The sequence below is a fragment of the Ambystoma mexicanum genome, chromosome 2p, assembly GCF_040938575.1.
Source record: "Ambystoma mexicanum isolate Mex_15411 chromosome 2p, UKY_AmexF1_1, whole genome shotgun sequence".
Lineage (NCBI taxonomy): Eukaryota > Metazoa > Chordata > Amphibia > Caudata > Ambystomatidae > Ambystoma > Ambystoma mexicanum.
The window spans coordinates 564403936-564425585 of record NC_090923.1 but is presented as its reverse complement, the minus strand read 5'-3'; the positions used below and the strand labels follow the sequence as shown (position 1 = coordinate 564425585).

The 21650-nt window shown below is 45.7% G+C and overlaps 1 protein-coding gene across 2 annotated transcripts in view; it reads left to right on the top strand.

Annotated features, from left to right (window-relative positions):
* CACNA2D2 (calcium voltage-gated channel auxiliary subunit alpha2delta 2) overlaps positions 1 to 21650 on the top strand; it is a 2156122-nt gene that overhangs the window by 1998135 nt on the left and 136337 nt on the right. For both annotated transcript variants that reach the window (XM_069644058.1, XM_069644057.1), the window contains one exon: positions 16170 to 16273. In XM_069644058.1, the coding sequence (XP_069500159.1) occupies positions 16170 to 16273 (104 nt within the window). The remainder of the gene's footprint in view (positions 1 to 16169; positions 16274 to 21650) is intronic.

Here is a 21650-nt window from a genome sequence, read left to right as displayed (position 1 = left end):
TAGATGCAAAACCATTCCTGTAGTTGCTGTCCTTGATTCGCGGTATCCTGGGATGGCACATCTGCAAAACCCAAAATGTGCATTTACAGACCAAGTAAAACGATGACACGCCCCACTCTCCCCGCCCCGCCCCCCCGCCGACAATTACGTATCTGTAAATCAATGAGAAAACAAAATGATCTGAGGCATAGGGTGGTATTTAAAACATGCACAATGGGAAAGGAGGTGGAGAGCCTCCCAAGTGAGACACATTAGTGGCACCATGGCACCGGTACCCAGTCAATTTACTGAAAATAATTCAGAGTGGTACATTTCATCAAAAACAATAATACCGGAAAATACCTAAATTATTAAATAAATATATTGGGTAGTGGGGTAAGGGATTAAAATGTGTCAGGATGGGGTTGGGGTGTTGTTAAAGGGTAGAAAATCAGGGGGCTTGAGCAAGTCCCCCCGAATTAAAAGAAAAGTGTTTTTCAGTATTTTGGTCGCGGTCAAATGTAGCACTCTGAATATTGCGTCGGTAAGATCACATATAACCCATGGCATCCTATTTGACTCACTCATGTGCCTATTCAGGCATAGTCGTTAAGCATAGGATTAGTAATACACTATCCACACCGAGACAGAAATGACATCCTTTTACCATTCTTGGTAATGTATTTCAGCTCCTGCATTGGTAAAATACCATCCAAGCCAACCTAGAAGAAGACAAAAGCAGGTCCCGACACGTGTTTCGCTCTCTTTGGAGCTCTCCAGAGGACAATAGCTTGTCCATGAAGGTGCTGAGCATACAGTACGCTTGAAAACAAAACGCTGGGAAATTGGGAATTTACGCCGAGTTCCTATCCTGTATTTATTTGCATATTCATCTATATATTCACTAAAAAAGGTTTGTGAATTAAAGGTATGGTTTACCTTCTATTACATAAACCTTTCACATTCTCTGAAAAAACATTAGTTGAGGGAACATTAGGGTTATGTAGCAAAATCTAGAAAACTTGAAGTGTGAACATATCTGTGATGATATAATTAGTGATGTCATGTCAGGAACTATGCCATTTGATATATTGGTTAATGCCATTAGCTGTGCATGTCGTGTGGTGTAGAGTCACCCTTCAATACACATACCAGAGCAAATACAACCCACTGAGGAAAAAGGCCTAGCACCCCTCTTGCAAGGAGAACAAGGTTTAATCTCCCAAAAATACAAATACGTGTCAACAAAGAACTCTACTGCCATGCAGCGCTCTGAAAATAACAATGGGTTTTAAAGATGCACAATGTCACAAGTGATGTACATTACACAGGCTCCAAATCTATTTAGCTAGTTGGTTCGACCCTATAGACATATATCCTGCTCCATATGGGATGGCAGGCGATTGGTCCCAGCACCTTCTGTCCATCTTCGTCCACATGGAGCTCTTCATCTTCCGTCATCGGGTACAACATTAATTGACAATCTAGTTACACAGTTCATCATTTCATTAGCTCAACAGTGCACCCGGTCAATATAACGTCTCAAAACTACGTTAAGCCCTGCTCCTATCCCAGACACATCAGCGCCTCCACAACGTTCCCACCCACTGCCTTAATTTTGTTACCTTCTCCCCTGGCACCTTGCAGCACAAATCCAATGAACCGATGGTGGGGGCAAGCCGCACTGCTCTTATCTTCCAGATCGATTGGCCACTTTACAGGTTTATGGCCAAGGATCTTGGGCTGGTCAGTGCCCTCAAATACTTGGAGCCTTGACTTGGGGGTCACTGGACACTATAACTTAAAGATCTCGACTGGCGAAGGCCTAAAGCCCTCACTCCGGTTCTCATCGGATAGCTCCCAAAGATCCATTCTTGCCCTCTCTTGGCCATGCAGGGCAGATTCCTTCTGATGTCGGGCACTAACAATAAGACACAATGTATAACTGTGTGTCTTCAGTGAATTAACCATATGGAGGTCTGGGCTGCCAGGGCTGCGAGCAAAGAATGTGCGCAAACCCCATCTAACCCTTGGGACGGGATTAGACCTACAGACATAGCTATAGCACTAGGACTCGATTTCAAGATGGCGTTGAACCTCGACAATTGAGTCTCATTCCCACCTAATATTACTACCAGGATTCACTGCATTTCCACTACAATCCAGCTTCTATGGGTGACTCGCTTCCATCCTTCATTCTTCCAGCTCCCCTACAGCATCTCTTTCTACAATCGCCTCGTCCTAAATCGCTGAGTGGGCCTGGGACTTGCGCCCCAGACCGCCAACACTGACTAGTTAAATTTGCATTGCTAACATGACTGGCACATCTCTGTAGTTTTCAAGTTTATACATAGCAACTACAATGTGCCTTCAATTAAAGCTGTATTCAGGCGGTGTGGGAGGGGGTGGGGGGGTGTGTTTGCTTTGCTAGCAGTCGGGTACAGGTATCCAGTTTGTTTTCCAGTTGGAAGTTCCCCTTCACAGAAGGAAACTGTGTTGAACCAGGGACAGTTCACTTTGCTTTTTTGGTCGTCCCAGACTTCCCCAACCTGCACACTAGTAAGATTAACTGGCACTTTCCCAGCCTGCAGCTTGGTTAGCGAAAGAATCATTCACGACTTGGAACTCTTTGCCGTGTTTGGATAGAGAAAAATGCTAAGGGTTTTTTTAAAAGTTTGAGGCAAGCATGAAGCATTGTGAAAGAAAATTCAGGCCTTGGAGACTAGACTTTCTTTCCCAATTTAGAACGTGCTCAAACAAAAGAAGAAACTGAACTTTGAGCCTTCTCCTGTCGTGTTGTTTGTCGAGGGACAGTATTGGGCTTTGACACTCTTTTTCTTCTTTTTTTTTTAATTTGCAGCTTTATTAAAAAAGACAGTTTTGGATTGGAACTTTATACCAGCATGCCTCATTCTTTAAAAAAGACCAAGTTTCAGACTTTCTTTTTCAATCTAAAACGTTATGCAACAGGACGGTTCTAGAATCGGAGACTGTCTTGTCCAGCAACCATGGTTATTAAAATAAATGCAATTCTGCACTGGGAGACTGCCTCTGCCGTCATGCAAAGTTCGTAGATCATGGATAGCCCTGTTCCATAAAATATTTTTTTTTAAAAGAACAAATGAATGGTCCTCAATCTGTGACAGTCGGCAGTGGTCTGGCCAAATAATAATTCGGTGTGTTCTTTTTCTTCTGGGAGGTTCCTTTCCCGGCTGACCCCCATTTTAGCATTATTTATTTTTGCATTTATTTACAGCGCACATAACCCGTAAGTATCTATGCGCTAGTTTTATTGTGGAAGGGTAGGTTATTTATAATGCGCTTGTATGTTTTTTTCCATGTATGTTTTTTTTTCTCCACCAAGCTTGGGTCGGGTATTTGAACCTGTGTTTGCCCAGTGTGGGTTTGCTTCCAAGACCTGCACGTTGCCACAGAGCTATCCTCCCGTCCCTATTATCTAATAATATGTTCTGGTCTAGAGTGCGCTATCACCAGGGGATGTGGCCTGTACTAAGTGGATGGGGGGAAAGTGGGTTCTGGTCTATTATTGGACCACGCGAAAATGGGAGTTTCAAGTCTCTTTCAGAAAGTAAGATGATCCGATGTCCTCTTTAGATAATGAGGACGTGTGTTCTGACTTCGGGCCTCCTGTACCGAGAACGCTCTACCTCCTGTTTCTATTATAGTCAACCTAGGTACTACCAAAAAAGGGCCGGGTATCGCTCAGTTAACAGGCCAGGACACTGTTCTCAAGTTTAGCTCAAGTTTATTTCTGAGACATCAGTGACCACTGCATTGAAAGTAAATCCGAGGTTCTATTCTCACATTGGTCTTTTAGGAGAAGGGTCACTGCTGCTGCGTTTTGGGCATGCTGTAGGCAATGCATTACACAGGTAGGTCCTACAAGACAAACACTCCTCCCCTAATCCAGACGATTCACTGCACGAGTTAGTGCCACCTTTACGTCAGGCATGAAAACATACACGTAAGAATTTTACAGTTACAGAATACCTTTTAGACTGCATCTGTAACTAGCTGGAACATGAAAAGCGTACTGCCCTGAAGGACTCCCAAGGTTTTCACCACCTTAGTTGAGATGGCATATGGTCCCAGAGGATATCTGATGTCCAGGCCCAGGGTGACGAGGTTCAATTTCAGAAACTTTATATTCATCCATGTTGCAATAGCTGCAATGTATTTCATCAAATGTAGAATGAGAGCTAATGAGCCGCGGTTTACCTTGAACAAGAGCTCAGTCCTCAGCGTAATCTTACAGTGGAGCTCTATCGAGGTTAAAAAGGAACAGCGAGATGACCGGATGCTTTCGGTTTCCAATATCTTGAGAGTCAAAAAGATGAAATAGGATTTCTTGGTGAGCGATGAGAACAGATTTAATCTATTTTAGTGCATGTTTCCGGACAAGCCCTAAGAGGTGCAGCAGAAGTCAATGCTTGATGCTTCACAAGACTCTGGTAGGCGAAACTGCACAGTCAAAACTTGCCATGTCTCACTGTATCTTGTTCAGTCAAGGTTTTTCAGATTCTCCAATCCTAATAACCCGCCCTACTTTCTTGGCATGTGGGAGATGATCTCCTCCCCTATATTTTTATTTCTTTGGTATGCGCTATCTTTTCACCAATGCACTGGAGTGTGCCTGGGCCCCTCTAAACCATGACTCAGATTTACCAGGAGAATCAGTCTTGTTTTTTCTTTTGTTTTGAGGTTTGAGGCTTCGTTTATAGAAATCGTTTGTGGCCCTTTCCAGTCCCAGTTGCAGGGGGATTTCTCTTTGGATCCACATGTGTTACAGGGGTTCACCTCTTGTTTTGGCCTTCTCTCTCCTCTGCAACCAGCCATGCCACTCGTTGTCCGCCCCCCCATGTTCGACGCCTGTATGCTGCAGCGTTTGCCCCCACTTTTGGGATCCTTTTGGCATTGGTAGCTCAAGGACTAATTCCCTAGGCAGACTCCGCCCGTTTGCCCTTGTTGCTGGTCATGCTCGCCACGCTTGGCAGGAACATCAGTTCACCATAAGGACAGGGAATTAATTAGTAGTGAACTTACATCAATCATGTCACAGGAAGTAATGTCACGTGATCCCTCACCCTGATGGTACTGCAGAAAGTGTACTATTGACAGAGAGGAAAAGTATACATAGAAAAGAGTAAGGGACCAATGACCGAGCCTGGTCGAAACCCCAAATGCAGGGAAAAGGAACAAGATGACCGGCCAACTGTGGTAGGTCAGAAGAAGGCGACAGACTGGAGTTAGCCATTTCAAGAAGCATTTAATATTTTAACTGAAATAAAGTTTGCATTACACTTTCTGGTTACACTTTTTTTACACAAATTACACTTTCTGGTTTTCTTTGGTACTTCTTCTTCGGTGCTTGTATCGCTCTATCACTGTTCCAGTCTAGTATCAGCATGTAAAGTTTTTTATTCCTTCTTTGCCTACTGACCACCACTTTCTTCTTGCATCCCCATCCTGGGGATACTCACCACTGTATACCACTCAGTGGGTCTCTCTCTCCACGTCTAATGCAAGTCAGGCACTCCACCGTACTGACCACCTTTGGTGAGATTTTCTTGATGGTGCCTCCAGGAACTCCCTTGTGGGCATGGTTTGTTAGTCTGTCTCTCGTGCAGACTAAACGGAACACTTATTCCTTATGGCTGTGCACTGCTGTGGAAAGCAGTGTTCTCTTCGGGTCAACAGCTTCCCTGCTCCATCTGGTTTGAAACTCCCAGGTCTCCCTTTGACATTCCCTTGCCCCTCCTTCTTTTATAATGCTGTCTTGGTGCTTCCCCAGCTTTTCATCAGAATTGGCTGCCCCTTATCTGGTAGACACGCCTTGAACTACTTCTAACTACTTATAATACAGATTAATAGCAGAATAACAGCAGCGGATTGGATTCTGCAACAATGTATAGTCCATTGCAACGTAAGCCCTCATGATTGGTTGAAATTCTCTCCCAACCTTAGACATTAGGCTCTTTTGCAGCAGACAAGCAAAACTAAACCCAGGTTCGGGGAGCAAGGTCATGCCGCTGTACACTTGGCCAATTAGTCTACCATTTCTCATCAGTTAAGCCCTAAAGCAAGTCTTCTTCTTTGTAGTTGACCTTGCTAGTTGGTTTCTTCACTAGGCCTTTTAAGGGAGTGAAGGTACATTGCTATCTTCGTCTGGAGCTTAATGAATAGGCCTTGTGTTCTATTCTTGCACAACGTGTGAGGAGACCACGACTTTTGTCCATCTTGACCTTTTATTTAGTGCTATTTGATTCAATTATAATCAGTAATATTACTCCTCTTGGCCTCTGGAGACTTGGTTGCTCCGCCTTGCATATGCTTTCTTGTGCGTATGTGGCATATCCTCTTTGACTCATTTTGTGCCTTGCAATTGCATCTTGCTGTAGCATTCTTGATCCTGAGCCAAGCAAATACCCTTTGTTCTTTGCACAAAGTTGTTTTACAGCACTTGTCAGCTCTGCCGCTTTTGGTCTCTCTCCTTCAGGCTTCTTGCTTGCTATTATACAAAACCGACGTCTATTAGTGAGTAGTCAATCTGGAATTTACAATCCTGTTTAAAAGCTGATCTGTCCCCAAAGTGACCTTCACTAAGTAAGGGAAGATTGCAAATAATCTTTTCTTTTTGCCCCGCTAATATTCTATTAACTGATTTTTAAGTGACCACTCATCACGTTTGTTCGATGCAAACCTCTTGTTGCGGCTTATTCAATTACGGATAGATTAGTTAATCACACACATGTCATTTGTGGCTTATTTGCAAAATGATAGACACTGTCCTGGTCTGCTATTACAGCCGAGAATGATGCTGGAGTGTTCTTATCTTCAAAAGATAGATCTGTTGCAGTTAAATTATCGTGTATGATAGCACGAGAACGCGAGTTTCCCTGAAAGAAACGTTCAGTGTGTGGCTGTTTACACAAAATGGAAAGGCAATGATTTCATTCTTCTGCGAATAGCGTAGGAAAGTTAAATGACAGTGTAACTGTTTAAGCAAAGCGGAAAGACTGAGAGTTGATCTGCCTCTTCAAAATTCTGGATATGTTAGTCCTCATTGCTAGTACATTACTGTTATGTTCGTGCGCTGGCACAAGGCGCGTGGCACAGCAATAAAGAGGCACACACGGAAAGCTGTAATCTGCGTGCTTCTTTATTGAACATGAAACTGTAACTGCCCTACCCCGCCCTCCTACGTCACTTCCCGTTCCTTCCACTCTCCCTCCCGCTCCCGTTGTCCTGGAAAAGTCAACATGACATCTCCCGCCTTTTTAAACAGTTACCAGACTGTTTGCAACAGGCGGCATTCTGCAGAGCCTCTAGTCAATTTCCTCGATCCATCGACGAGGTCTGTTTCGGGCTCGTTGTGGCCGTGTCGGGCCTGGCCTTGGCCACATTCCACTGTCCGTGTCTCCTGGTCCTTCGTCCAGTTCTGGTTCATCCGAGTCCCACTGGTCTCCTAGGTAAGGGTCATCGGATTCATAATCTAGGTGAGCCTGCACTCTCCCACTTAGACGTCTGATTCCCGTTTGCGGAAGTCCGTTGAAATGAGACAAATTTCTCGTGAACGGTCCTCCTGACCCTTGGGCGGTGACCATAGACCCTTTCCTCTGTGTGACGAGAAGGGGCTCCTCTCGAAAAGCAGCCGTGTGCTTGTGAGTTGTCGGTTGAAGTACTGCCACCACATCTCCTACCTCTATTTGGGATGCCTGTGTCCGTCTGCGGGTTTCAGCATACTCTTTCATTCGGGCCTTAGCTGCTTCGTCTCGCTCTCCGATTTCCGGGCCTAGAGCGGGCCGTGGGTTAATTGTTTCAGCTTGGGGGATGCGTGTCTGTGTATTTCGCCCGAACATCAGCTCGGCAGGTGTCTTCCCTGTCGTGCTAAGAGGGGTCCCATGGTAGTCCCTCAGAAGCTGGTTCAACACCTGTTCATATGTCTGTCCTGTCAGGCGTGCGACTTGCAGGGCTCGCTTCACATTGGCCATAAATCGCTTGATCATCCCATTGGCTTGGGGCCACAGGGGAGTGATTTTTCTGTGATGGAATCCGAGGTATCCTGCGAATTGGGTGAATTGGTGTCCACAGAACGGGGTCTCATTATCTGTCTTGAGCACTTTAGGTACTCCATATGCTGAGAACATGTGGTCTAGAGCTGGGATGACATTATGGGCAGCCGTGGATGATATCAGTCGCTCGTCCGGATATCGTGAGTACTCATCCATCACGGCCAAGACATATTTTCCTCCTTCGATGGGTCCGAAGAAGTCTGCCGCAACTGCCTCCCATATTGTCTGTGGGAGCTCTGACATGAGCAGTGGTTCTGGGTGCCGATTAGGTGTGATGAGGCAGCATGTGGGGCATGCTTTTAGAGCAGCCTCTACTAGTGTGTCCATGTGAGGAAACCATACATTGGGGCGGAGCATGCATTTAGTGGATACCATGCCTCTATGGGTTTTGTGGGCTATATTGATGACCTTCGCTCTCATGGCTTCGTGGATCAGTAATTTGCAGTCTTTGAGCAGCAGGTGATCTTCCTACACTGCCAACTCATCTTTCACTAGTAAGAGTCGTTCCACGTCCTCTTGTATTTGGCCTCCCGCCGCTTTCCCTTTTTCTTTGGCTCTTGGCCACTGTCCAGACTCTAGTCCTTCGCAGATGATGAGACAGGCTGGGTCATTCTCCGTCTCTCTGGCGAGTTCTTCCATGTTGACACCTTCCGGTGTGTTCTGGTAGACAAGGTATCGTAGATATCTGTCAGCCACCGACGTTTTTGGGTGTGCTCTTCCCCCCGTGGTCTTCTCAACAGAAAGTCGGCTGGGTTCTCGCCTTTGCCCGGCCTGTGGATGATGTCGAATGCATAATCCTGTAGTCTTAGCCCCCACCGGGCGATTCACTGAGGCATTTTGTATTGGAGATTGCCATACAGAAATAGTAGGGCTTGATGGTCTGTGACGATTTGGAATAGTTTTCTGTACAGAAACAGATGGAAGTACTTGCACACCCATACAACTGCGAGCCCCTCCTTCTCTGCTTGGGAGTATGCCTGTTCGGTGGCGGACAGGCTGCGACTGGCATAGGCCACTATGTGTTTTTGTGAGGGGTCCAATGGATTGGGTTGCGCTAAAATGGCTCCCAGGGCCACGGGGCTGGCGTAAACCGTCAGCTCCGTCTTCCCCTTGGGGTCGTAGTATGACATGTTTTCCGCTTTTGCGACTCTCTCCTTTATGGTTTCAAATGCCTTTTGGCAGTCGCTGGTCCACTCAAATTTTTCATCCTGATGAGTTAATCTCCTTAGCGGCTCGCTGACCGATGCAAAGTCCCGTATATAACGGTTGCAGTAGCTGGCGAGGCCCAGGAAAAATCGGAGTTCAGACACATTGGTTGGGGCGGAGGTGTCATTCAAGGCCGAGACTTTGTCCGGGTCTGGGGTCATGCCCGATTCATAAAAGACATGACCAAAGAATTTTAGTGTGTTTTTGCGGAATTCACATGTGTCTCTGTTTAACGTGAGATCGGCGTCATGTAGGGCCTTGCAAACCTTCATTAATGTCTCGTCATGTTTGTTCACGTCGGTTCCAAATACTAAGATGTCGTCCGAATAGTTGAGACAGTTCAGGATGTGCTTAATAATGTTGTGAAACTCTGCCTGAAATGTCTCTGCCGCCGAGGACACCCCGAAGCTTAGTCTTTTGTACCTGAAGAGGCCGACGTGGGTGACGAAAGTAGTTATGTTGCGGCTCTCGGGATGTAGCACTAACTGGTGATATCCTTTTTTCAGGTCAAGTTTAGATAAGACTTTCGTCCCATTCAACAAGTGAATCATGTCTGTTATCCGGGGCGTGGGGTATCTCTCCCTTTTGATGGCTTGATTAGGGCGTTGCATGTCTACACATAATCTGATGGCCTCGGATCCCTTCTTGGGGACTGGGATGATTGGAGACACCCAGGTGGTGGGCCCAGTGGCCTTCTCGATAATGTCTTGTTCCAGCAGTTTCTGAAGTTCGTCCTCAACCTTTTTTTGAATATTGACTGGAATTCCGCGGTAGGGCTGGGCCACGGGGAATATGGAGCTGTCCACGTGTAGTTTGATTTACCTATTCTTGAGTCTTCCGATTCCTTTGAATATTTTTGGTCATAGATTGTTTATCATTTCTACCGGATCTATGTATTTGTGGACCATTATGTTGTAGAGTATGTGTATCAGGCCCATGTCAGCGGCCACCTTAAAACTCAGGACGCAGCCGCTGTCTGTCTCTGTGGCCAGAACATGTATTGGAACCCTCATTTTTAGCCCTTTGTAGCGACAGAGCCCACTGAATTGTCCTAAACACTTTAAGGGTGTCTTGGCTCCGTAGGAATAAATGTCGACAGTAGCTGGATGGAGCTTGGGCTTTTGGCTTAGTCAGAATAGATCTTTTCACTTAACACATTGACGGTGGCTCCGGTGTCTATAAGAAATTCAGTTGGTCTTTCTTGAAGTTTAATGATGAGGGTTGGACTATGGGCTGTCGCCGTGGGGTTGCACAGGGCTTAGACGTATGCCTTCTTTTTCTGGTCACTCCCCGATGAGCTAGGGTCAGATTCAGTCGGGGATTGTTCCACCAAGTATCGTACATGTCTTCTCGATCTGCGTTCAGGTCGTGCACGCATTATGAATTTTCTTCTTTCTCTCCTTTTCTGTGAGTCTTCTCCAGAGTCCCTGTCTCTCTGGTCGCCTGGAGGTTGATTCTGGGTGTTGGAGGTGTTTGGGCTTGGATTGGTGTTAGATGACCCTCCGTATCGACTTCTTGGCCGAGACGTATAGTCTTTGGGTCAGTCTCTCCCCCGGTCTCGGAACAATCTACATACTGCCTTGAAGTGTCCTTCTTCTCCACAGGAGGTGCAGCGTTGTCCAATGGCGGGGTATGTTCCCTCGTGTGGATACTTGAACCCGCACTTGTAACAAAAGAGTTCTTCCGACTTCTCTAGTTGCAGCATGTTTAGGCTTTCTCTGGCATTGGTGCTCCCGAAACTTTCTACTTGGGAGTCAATTGCTCTTTCCACCCTTGCTAGCGCCAGGATTTCTTCAAGGGTGCGGGCTTTTTGCAGTAGTTTCCTGCGGAATGTTTGTGATTCACACCCTGATATGACTTGTGACCTCAGGGCTTCTGTATTCGAATAGTTTGCGAAATCGCAGTGTTTGGGTTTGGTGCGTAAACGCATCACATATGCATCCATAGTTTCTCCCTTTGCCTGTTTTGTGCTGTGAAATAAATGTCTTTCATAGTCAACGTTGGTGTGCTGTGCAAAATAGGCTGCCAGTGCATCTTTAAGATCTTGGATGGAGTCTATGGAATCTTGGGGCATTTTGTCGATGATGTCACGTATGGCAGAGCCTACCGCTAGTTTCAGGAGACATACTTGCCTGGCGTCTGCGACCGGACCTGTAGCTCCCAGGTAAAGGTCACAGTCTCTGATCCATTTGGTCCATCGGGGACCCATGTTGCTAGTGTCTGTCATGTCGAATGCTCCTGGCATCTGGGCTGCCAGTGTGTCCGGTAGCTGGTATGGCCCATGATCTGATGTTGGTGCCGCTGGCCCTGGGGGCCCAGTCCCTTGAGCATGCGATCCTTGTCCATCGTCTTGCCCCGACATTCTGTTAGAAGTGTGTTGACCTACTGGATCTGGTTTGCTGGTCGTTCTCACTTCCTTCTTGATGGCCGCTGCTGGGGCACGAGCACCATCAGACTGGGCTGTGGGGTCTGGGTAATGTCTCCTTTGCAGGATGTGATTTTGTTTCTTACTGACGTTGGATAGCCGCCTGTTATGGCACGAGCACTATCAGACTGTCCGCCCCCCTTTGGGGTGTTTACAGCACTGCATGATGTTGCCCTTGTTCTTGGGCACGTGCTTATGTCCCTTCTTCGTGGACCCACATGTCCACTGTGTGTGATTCTTCCCCTTCCTGCGGGTCTGGAGCGGTGCGGGTGCTTTCCCCATGATGGCACGTGCTCCGCGAGCAGTCTGTGACTCGTACTTGCCTCTGTACGCGGGTGTGGCTCCCCGGCTCGTCCGCGTGTTATCACCGCTGCGGCCCGGGTTCCCTTGTTGAATGTGGGCGGGGCTATCAGCTCCTTCGCCCGTGTTCTCCGCCGCGGCCTGGGGCTGCGTGTTGGGGCCCGCTGCGTTAGCCCGCGCCTCCGAGCGCTCAGCCTTCCGTCGCGTTCGTGGTGGGCGGATTGCGGTGCTCTCACCATGAGCGCTGCTCCGCACCTGTCGCCGGCCTCGTCGCCATTGTTATGTTCATGCGCTGGTGCAAGGCGCGTGGTACAGCAATAAAGAGGCACACACGGAGAGCTGTAATCTATGTGCTTCTTTATTGAACATGAAACTGTAACTTCCCTACCCCGCCCTCCCACGTCACTTCCCGTTCCTGTCTCTCTCCCTGTCCCTCCTGCCCCCATTGTCCTGGAAACGTCAACGTGACATCTACTACTTCCAAACATGGCCACCATATTACACAAATGAACAAGCTGTCGCCAACGGCGCTTTGCAGAATGACGTCATTGCGTTTTGCATCTCACGTGATGACCTTATTCCGAGCATAAACACAAGGCTGCCATTTTGTTTCACAGGAAACCGTGCAGTTAAACTGAAAAATGTGGTTCTGGACTACCATATCCAGAATTTTGAAGAGGCAGTCATGCAAGCCCTTGTTCCAGATTCATCTTAAATTAGAATCTTGGAAAGGGAAAATTTAGAGAGTAACTTCTCGCCGCTTTCCATTCATTTGTAGAATATACTTCGAACACCATGATATTTATCAGAGAACTTTCACAAATCATTGAAAGTTTGAGAAGTCTTTTTGAACATCAGACTTCACAAAAGGCATGCTATCTTCCAATCTAACCACAACACATCAATTACAATGTGTCAATAACTGGTCTCAGAGCACTCTAATATTGGAATTGTCAATTTGTCAACATCACTTATTATTCATTTAAAGTGTGTTAACAACAACGATGAAAGAATAGAGAAATGTAATGTCCTGTGATATGGCACAGTGATCAGCAACTGTTGGATGCGTCATAGTGTCCTTTTATGTTACGCAAATATCATATTGCTGTAAGTGACTGAATTTATACTTCAAAATGTATTATATGTTTTCAGGATTAAATTAATCCTCCTGAAGATCCACCTTAAGAGTGGCGAGCATCTATTTAAACAACGACAAGCATATTTATATAATTCTGACTTTTGGGCAGACAGAAAAGTAGTGGATGTGAGGTAGCGACAAGACATAACCCAGTACAACTTAGGATCATCACCCTGTGAGAAGAAAAAATGTCTGCAGATTGACTTAATTAAAGGTTTTAATAAGTTACGATTGTTGGGAGATTAGATATTATGGGGAACCAGCACATGCTGCAAGAAGTGTGACACAATTACCCTTTCCGCATTTTAATTCATCTTGTGTCATTACGAGTTTTTTGTAGGTTCTAATTAATTTGCCTTCTGTCATTTGTGTGTTTCCAATCAGGATTGGGAAAATAAAGGTACAATCTTATGGGGTCATTTTCCATGTTCAGTGGAGTGGGAAAAAGTGATGGTGAAAGGGTTTACAACCACTTTTTAGACCACACAGTTTGTGTATACTCTGGCAGGCAAAGTTGGAGAGGAGAGCACGCCTGCTCTATCAGGTCCGCCTGCCAAATATTCTTGCTTTTTCACCACCATGTATTTTTATGCTGGTGGAAAACCAATGGATTTCTTTGGAATTCACCTGACTGTTACAGCTGGTAAAACCAGGCAGTTAATTGTAGATGGTTCCCAAACTCTTTAATTGTAGGTGGCATTTACACTTTTCTAGACAATTAATGGAAACGTAAAGAGTAAAGGTGATTTCACCTGTGTTTTACTGTTTACTTTTCCAGTAGGTGGTGAAAACAATTAAAAGTGAATGCAGGGGACTTTTCGTACACAAGTACAAACAGAAATAGTCCCCCTTGTGCAACTTTAGGATTCAAAACAAGATGACCCCCCATTCACTTTTTAATCAACCTATTCTTACCTTGTCGGATTGGTGTATCGGGTGACTAGAGCACCCTGAAAGCATCTGTATAAAAAGGGCTATAGTTTTAGGCTGTCAAACCCAAACATGAATACATATTTGTACCAACTAGCTAGGAAGATTCCCAGTCAAGTACTTATCTTTCAGGCTGTGCATGGTGTGTGATCCTAGGCATATCATTTAATTTCACTGTGCATCTCATTGTGCTTGACCTGCTGGAATTAGGTGCCCCTAAAAGTACTTTCAGTTCACAGTGTACACTATTCCAAGAAAAGCCTCACTCAATATTGAATGAACTAGTTTGTCTCGTACATAACAATAGTGACACTTCATATTAACCAGACAAAGTAGCAGATGTTGTTTCCAAACGTGTATGTCACCCTGAGGATATTGGTTCCATTTCCAATTACTGGCGCATTAAGTCTCTCTCTCCAGCATGCTAGTACTCGTTTACACCCTCAACTCGATGAGAAATGCTCTAAACATGCTGCAAAAATAGAATTTTGTGCTTCAAACTGCTATGTATTAAGCCACATAATGTCCCATTCATGCTGCAGTATTCTGGAGATTCTGGAGAGGGGGTTAGGGTTTGGCTTTCATGACAAAGATACCCTGACCCGATACCCCTCATGTGACACCTCCGGGGGGGTAGCCACAGTGTTCAGGTACACATTGTAAAAGCGCACTGAAGCTGAGATGGTGCAATGGCTGCGGGCATCAGTGCCTAGCCCTCACAGAGGAAAGATGGCATCCTTGATTCTCCTTAGTCAGGCCTCAAAAACATGGTGGGAGTGTGCTGGAGTGGTGGTAAACAGGAATGATGGTAAGTGAGAGTGGTTGGAAGGTAACTGGGTGTCAAATTTGAAGGGGCAGTGGGTGAAATGAAAAGGGCAGAACAGGTGGGAAAATTCAGTAGATTGATGTTGCCACACTAGTTGTCCTGCTTCTCTTCTGCTATGTGTTTTTACTTTCTTTTCTAGGTCAGTTTATGCATATTTGTTGAATAAAAGGTGCACCACTTTTATTATCAGGAAATCATTAATTGTGACTCACTTCTCAAACTCTAGTTGGGGGGTCTGCAGTGAACAGTTTCCATTTTTCATGCCGTGGCAAAGGCAGTTTTCCTTGTGGTAAAGGGGAGAAGAGATGGAAGGTAATGAGAGCACTGTATTGAAGGTGAGAACGATGGGTGACAGATGGAAGATGTAGAGAATGGAAGGTGAAAGGAGTTGAGTTTTATGGAAAGAAAAATGGGAGTGAATGGATGAGGAGAGCACAAGATTTAGCAAGGAGTACATTAGAGCAGATGATTTTTGAAGGGATGAACAGATTGAAGGGAAAAGTGGCTTTTTCACTTGGACAAACTGAGTGATCCTGGACAAATCAGTTGTCAGCAATACCTGGTTACGTGACCAAACTGTTGCCAGCCAATCATACCCCTAAAAGGACCACTTGAATAGTAGAAACAAGAACTTACAATACATGGAAAACCCGTCTCTAAAGTTCACCAACGTTGCTTTCGTGACAGCCCTGAACATTTCCCACCCTAAGCTCCGTCTACCCGGAGCCCTCTGTCTGCCTTGCCACGGGGCCCTTCACTTTAAATCTGCCACTGGCAGTTCGGTGCTATGGCATGCTACGGTTGGGATTACCTCACATCGCACTTGGTTCCCTAAACAGTCAGTTGATATGTGATTACACCCTGTTGGCTTCACTTCTGGGTGACCTCTCACTAACCATTGGCACCCTTACTTCCTCTTTCGCGTAAAGTATACCTGTGTGTTTTTGTAGGCAGTGTAAGGGCTGCCATTCATGTCTAGTTGCCTTGAATTCAGGTTAAAACAACACGATGCATGTCTGCGAGCAAGGGCAGGGAAGTAGAATAAGCCATGGTGTCAGAAATGCAGCTTCCACTGTAGTTCTGATCAGCAACTCCCATGTATTTTAATTATAACGTGTGCATGCGCTTTTCTGGGTCCGAAGGGGGGGGGGGCATATTTTGGACACATATAAATGTTTGAAGCGTTGGGATGTTGAGAGCGAGCCATGAGCATTTTATGAGCTTGATGTGTGACCATTGGAAAGAAAGCTAAATTGTGACATTTCTTCCAAGGGCTGCCGAAGATTGGGAGGAGAACCCGGAGCCACTGAATGCCAGCTACTACCGCCGCAGCCTGGATACCAAGGGGTACATCTTTAAACCCCCGTCCCGAGAGAGTGAGTACATGCAGGGGTTATGTGTGAGTGTGTACATGGAAGCAGGGCATGCCGGTTCTATGCGATAATGTCGGCTGGCAAAGAATTGGCAGGATGGTGACTTTTTTTCCTGTACTCCTAAAAGTCTTCACCCGCATATTCTAGGATGGTTATATATAATTTACTATTATATATTACTGTCATAGAATATTTGGGGAAAGTGCTTGATTTTCTTGGGAGTGCAAATTTGCAGAAATGTTGCCTCCTGATGACCGTTTCCCTGGCGACATTATCACTGGATAGTGGCGTACCAGTTCCACAGGTTTCCTGTCACTTTAAATTGGCTAACATTACACAATAGACCAGTAGACAGAGGGTGACAATGGGCCTCATTACGACCCGGGCAGTAAGGGATTACTGGTACCGGTACTCGTATTAGGGCCGTAAGGGATTACCGGTAGCGGTAATACCTTACCGCCCTACTACGAGTTCCCTTTGCAGGTCCTCCCTTAACGCCTGGTTTCACCAGGCGTTAAGGACAGGACCCACAAATGGACCTTAGAGCTAATAACGGTACCGCAATTTGCAGTACCGTTAGTAGCGCCTTCCCCATTCCCATTGAGTCCTATGGGGGCTCAAATGGGAATGGGGAAGGGCCCTGGTGAATGGGAAATTGCCGCCCCCACCAACCTTGGAATGGGGCCGTAATAGCTCCATTCACCAGGGCGGAGTCGGTGAGGTTTTGGAGGCAGCCATGGCGCTAATAGCGCCATGGTTACCTCCAGCCTCGTAATGACCCCCAATGTACTCTTGCTCAATGTTTGATTATACAAAACATTATTTTATGACAAAAATAATAAAAAATACATCTACTATCTATTCCAACTGTTTTACAATGTTCTGCTCACATTCTATCATCCCATCACTCACTCATAGTCCGTTCTTAGCAATCTCTCTTGATTTTACAAACATGATAGTGTAATATCTATCACTATCCACATTGTTTTTTCACACAATATTGTTCCCTTCCTTTAATACAGGTGATTTTATCTGCAGGTGATTTTATCTGTATATCAGTATTCCAACAGATTTAGGTCGACACGTGTTTCGTTTGCCAAAGCAGAACATCACAAATAGTGTCCTTTTGTTGGTGTAACCTTCATCAGGACAACTATCAACATTAGCAGATCCAAACAATGACCGTTATTGTGAGATGAAGAGGTTGACAATGCTGTCAGCCCATGCTCATCTAAAATGTCCAAGAGTACCTTAGAGTCAGACGTCCTCCCTGGGTTGCCCCAAAAAAAATCTAGCTGATCCTGGGGGGTCTGTATCCCAGGATCATTTTTATTGAGAATGTCAAAAATCGTTTACAGGCCAACCTGTGACCCATCCTCGCAATCAAGAGTTTCACAATAGGAAACCTGCTTAGAGGAACTGTAAATAACAGCAATGCCCCCCCCCCTCTTACCCACTTGATTTATGGATTGCAATAGATAGTTTTCTGATACCAAATAATACAAAGATGCCTTAGAGGCATCTGAAAACCAAGTCCCCGTAATTAGGACCAAATCGAGGTTATGTTCCTCGATAAACTCTTCCACTTCCACTGCAAGCGCAATGGCAGACCTGGCATCAATTAGTGCTGCCTTCATTGTACGCTTAGCAACCACAAACGGGGTACTATAAAAATCCCCAAATCTCCAACTTTGAGGGCCCTAAGGCTGAACAGGCCTTTATTTTTTTCTAATTTTTGCAAGGTAACTCCCTCATATTTATATCTTCCCAAGAGTCTAGGCCTAGACCTAAAAAAGGTCCAATCTGCATGAGCATACACTGGTAGCGTTCCCTCCCATCTGCCGACCAGGCCGCAAACAGGCCTAAGCAGGCTTCGCGTCAGCGCTTTCCACTGACACGAGCCATTTGAGGCCTGTGGCGCAGGTCAATGACGCCACTGAGAAAGCGTCAGACTACAGTAGAGCTGGGAGTTGTACTTCCCATGTAAAGCTCACATCTATATAATCAAAGTAAACTTTGTTCCACAGTAGTTTTATTCAGTTCAACGAAGACCAGCAGCAAAGAATAAAATAACGGTCTTCACTAGCAGTCTGCCTGATAAACTATTGCAATGTTTCTAATTCTTTAAAAATGATTCTAAATTGCAAATGTCTGCATTCACACGTGTTATCACCCTACTTAATGGCATTCGACTTGGAGAGGATGAAGGTAGGGAAGTATTCATCATGGAATGAGCTAAAAGGGTGAACTGTGGAAAAAAAGACCTGATTTCTTGATTTTATTTTTTTTGGGTGGGGCGTGCGGGAAATGAATCTGGTTAATGATAGTGTTGTATTCTCACACACTGCTTCATGACAGACAGGTGCCATTATTACCCACTTTTTAATGCCACCTCTATCTTGTACGGATTAAAGGCTAAATTGGCCCTGTCGCAGGATTCGATTTTATGAAGTCCAGGCTGCTCCAGTGAGCCCAAGGAACCCAAGGGATTTTGGAGGCATTGGCGTGGGTTAATCCCGTGAGAGCATTAGTTATTGAAATGGTCCGGATTGTGCATTAATTAGCAAAAATTTGATACCGGATTAACATTTATAGAAATTACAATTGGTGTTTTAGGGCAACAAAAAATACTCCAATAGAGGCAGAGTGTGCCAGCACTGCCCCACTTTATTGATGGCTGTGCCATAGAATGATATTAGGCTTGTCTCAACCGTTAATGCCATCATTGCAACTGTAAAACACATCTTCATGTGACTTGTTCATGACACCAGCCAATACATGTTATTATTAGCAGTCAGTGGTGGGGTGCTCCTAGCCAATCGGGAGGCTCAGGAGGGGGACTTTACCACACAGTTAAGCACCCGTTCTGAGCCTCCTTGGAGCAGAAGGCTGCCATCTTCCCCCACAAGGACCAAGATAAGTGCACCCTAGCACTCCTCCGCTTTCCCTTCCCCCACCCCCACCTCACTTTTCCACATATTTAACCCACCCCCACCCCACACACCTGCTGCTCCCTTGCCACTGATCGGCACCGGGGACACTAGTGTTGCCGGCACATCCCGTTATGGCAATGGCTGCCATGAAAAGGGAGACGTGACTATGTGTAGTTCCCTTCTCCCTCTTCCGTAGCAGCCATCTTTGATTGTAGGTTTTTTTTTCATGTTGAGAAACAGCAGGTATGTCATTTCTCAACCTGAAAAATAAATGTTGGGATGCTATAGCAATCAACCCCTTGCAGGGGGGGATGGGGGGTGGGGGCATTACCCAGTCAGGTAATGCCCCAGAGAGATTAACACCCCGGTGCATTACCTAACTGGTATTGCCCCACATGCTCAGGATTTATTGCTTAAGTATGTTATGTATTTTCTCCCCAGATACCTCAACAGATAACCTGCACTCCGCGTAAAATATACTGCACATGGATGATTACAGATTAACTACTCAACACATTTCAAGTCCTAATAGACTCTTCTGCAGGAGTAGACAGTCTGACGTCCTTCGAAACCAGAATGATTTTTCGAAACGCATGAATAGTCCGTTTTTTAAACTGAAAATATCATTACTGATTCAATATTTATAGAAACTATTAACAGGGACAACCCCAAGTGGCTAGCTATGGCTGTGGGCAAATAAATTGCCCATCAGGTAAAGATAAAAGCAGGGGCTTTCTCAGAAAAAGGAAGACCCCACAACAGCAAGATTCTGGGACTCCACAGGTGCCAGCAACCCCATTTGTGAGGTGGTGGTGATTGCAATAGGCAAAAACAGCTGAGCAGGCGCTGCGACTGTGGAGCTCTTACACATCTTGGAGAGGACCTAGACATAAACTTTGGGGTTGCACATTGGCGATCTGTGCTTTCAATTTGAGTGATACTCTAAGTTAGACCTTGTTTCCTTGGGCACCAGGGAACACCAACAGGAAGTCTTCATCGAGGTGCCTATGAACACTCATGCTTTCTTACAGGGTGTTTTCATGAGTGCATTGTGTTTGTTATCGGCAAAATGATATTTTCACTGAGAGGCGCTGGATGGAGTATGGTACCTGACTTACTGTGACCTTCTGGTATGGTTCCTATACCTCGTGAACCCCGTAATGGTGGGTGTGGACCCTTAGGAAACCTGAAACGGCCTTGAATACATTTCAGAGTATTAAAACTCCTGCTAAGGAGTGCACCTCAGCAGCAAAGATGGCTAGCAGAAGCTCTGCACAGAATACACGGGGTGCCTGCTACTGGACAGTCGCAGCCACACCTGCAGACCAACCTGCTTTTGTGAGAGAGAGGAATCTGAAGACCACAGTGAGGGTGCAATGTCTACCCTGAGGAACATGGCTGAGCTGCAAGTGTTGCTTGCTGAAGAATGGCCTTATCAAGCAGACTTTTAAAGAGGCCCAAGAGAGTGTCTGACCCCTCCAGGATATGCAGAAGCAGGCCCGTTCTCAGTATAGGGGGGATGTCCCTGAAATACGCAGAATATATTGTAAGAGTAGGTCGATCACTACCTCAGTCACAGCAATTTCTCTAAGAGAGATTTTCATATGGCTTGGTGACCCCAATGAGGTTTCTGACTGGGGTTCCAACTATGCCCTCTTGCATGGAAGCTATGTGAACACAGTGTGGAGTACCTTACACATTCTTTTCATCCAAGCACCCCCTGATGAATAGTGTCGTTAAGGACTTGCATAAGACCATGAAAAGCATGATGGAAGTTTTGGAACAGCCAATAAGGAGAAAGTGGGACCCTAACGATCATGCTTGTTTTTTGTCTAACGGGGAGTACAGCAGAAAGACGTGGTCTTGGGCCCTGTCAAATTCCTAGTTGGTCACCAAGTGAGTAGTCCTATCCCTTTAGTGAAGGAGGGATGGGGAGGAAATCCTCACAGTCCAACCCATGGTGCAGTGTTGTATGTGCTGGGCCTCAATAAAAATGTAGCATAGCCCTTGGTCTTCAATGTCAATAGACTCATGTCATCCCGTTTGCATGAGAAATTACCTGCTCAGCATTTATTTTGAGGAAAGAAGGATCAAGAAAGCGAGCATCTACATGACCTACTACCAAGCAGGCCTGCAGATGGCTCAGTGCATGGAGTAACACTCTCTCCACAAGTTGACCCCGATGCAACAGGATTATGTAGATCAACGTTTAATAAGTAATCCTCCTTGTTCCCTATGATTCAAAGCCTTAAGGCATGGTGCAGGTATTACTTGATACTGGGAAAAGCATGCCCATTAAGATCAAATGTTACAGGGTACCTAACAAAGTCCATCATTACATCAAGGCAGAGATCATCAAGATGCTGGATCTATGCATGATTGCTTCAGAGGAAGAAGACTGAGTCCCCAGTCAAATCCCTGGAGGAGGACACCCGTTCCTTGATACT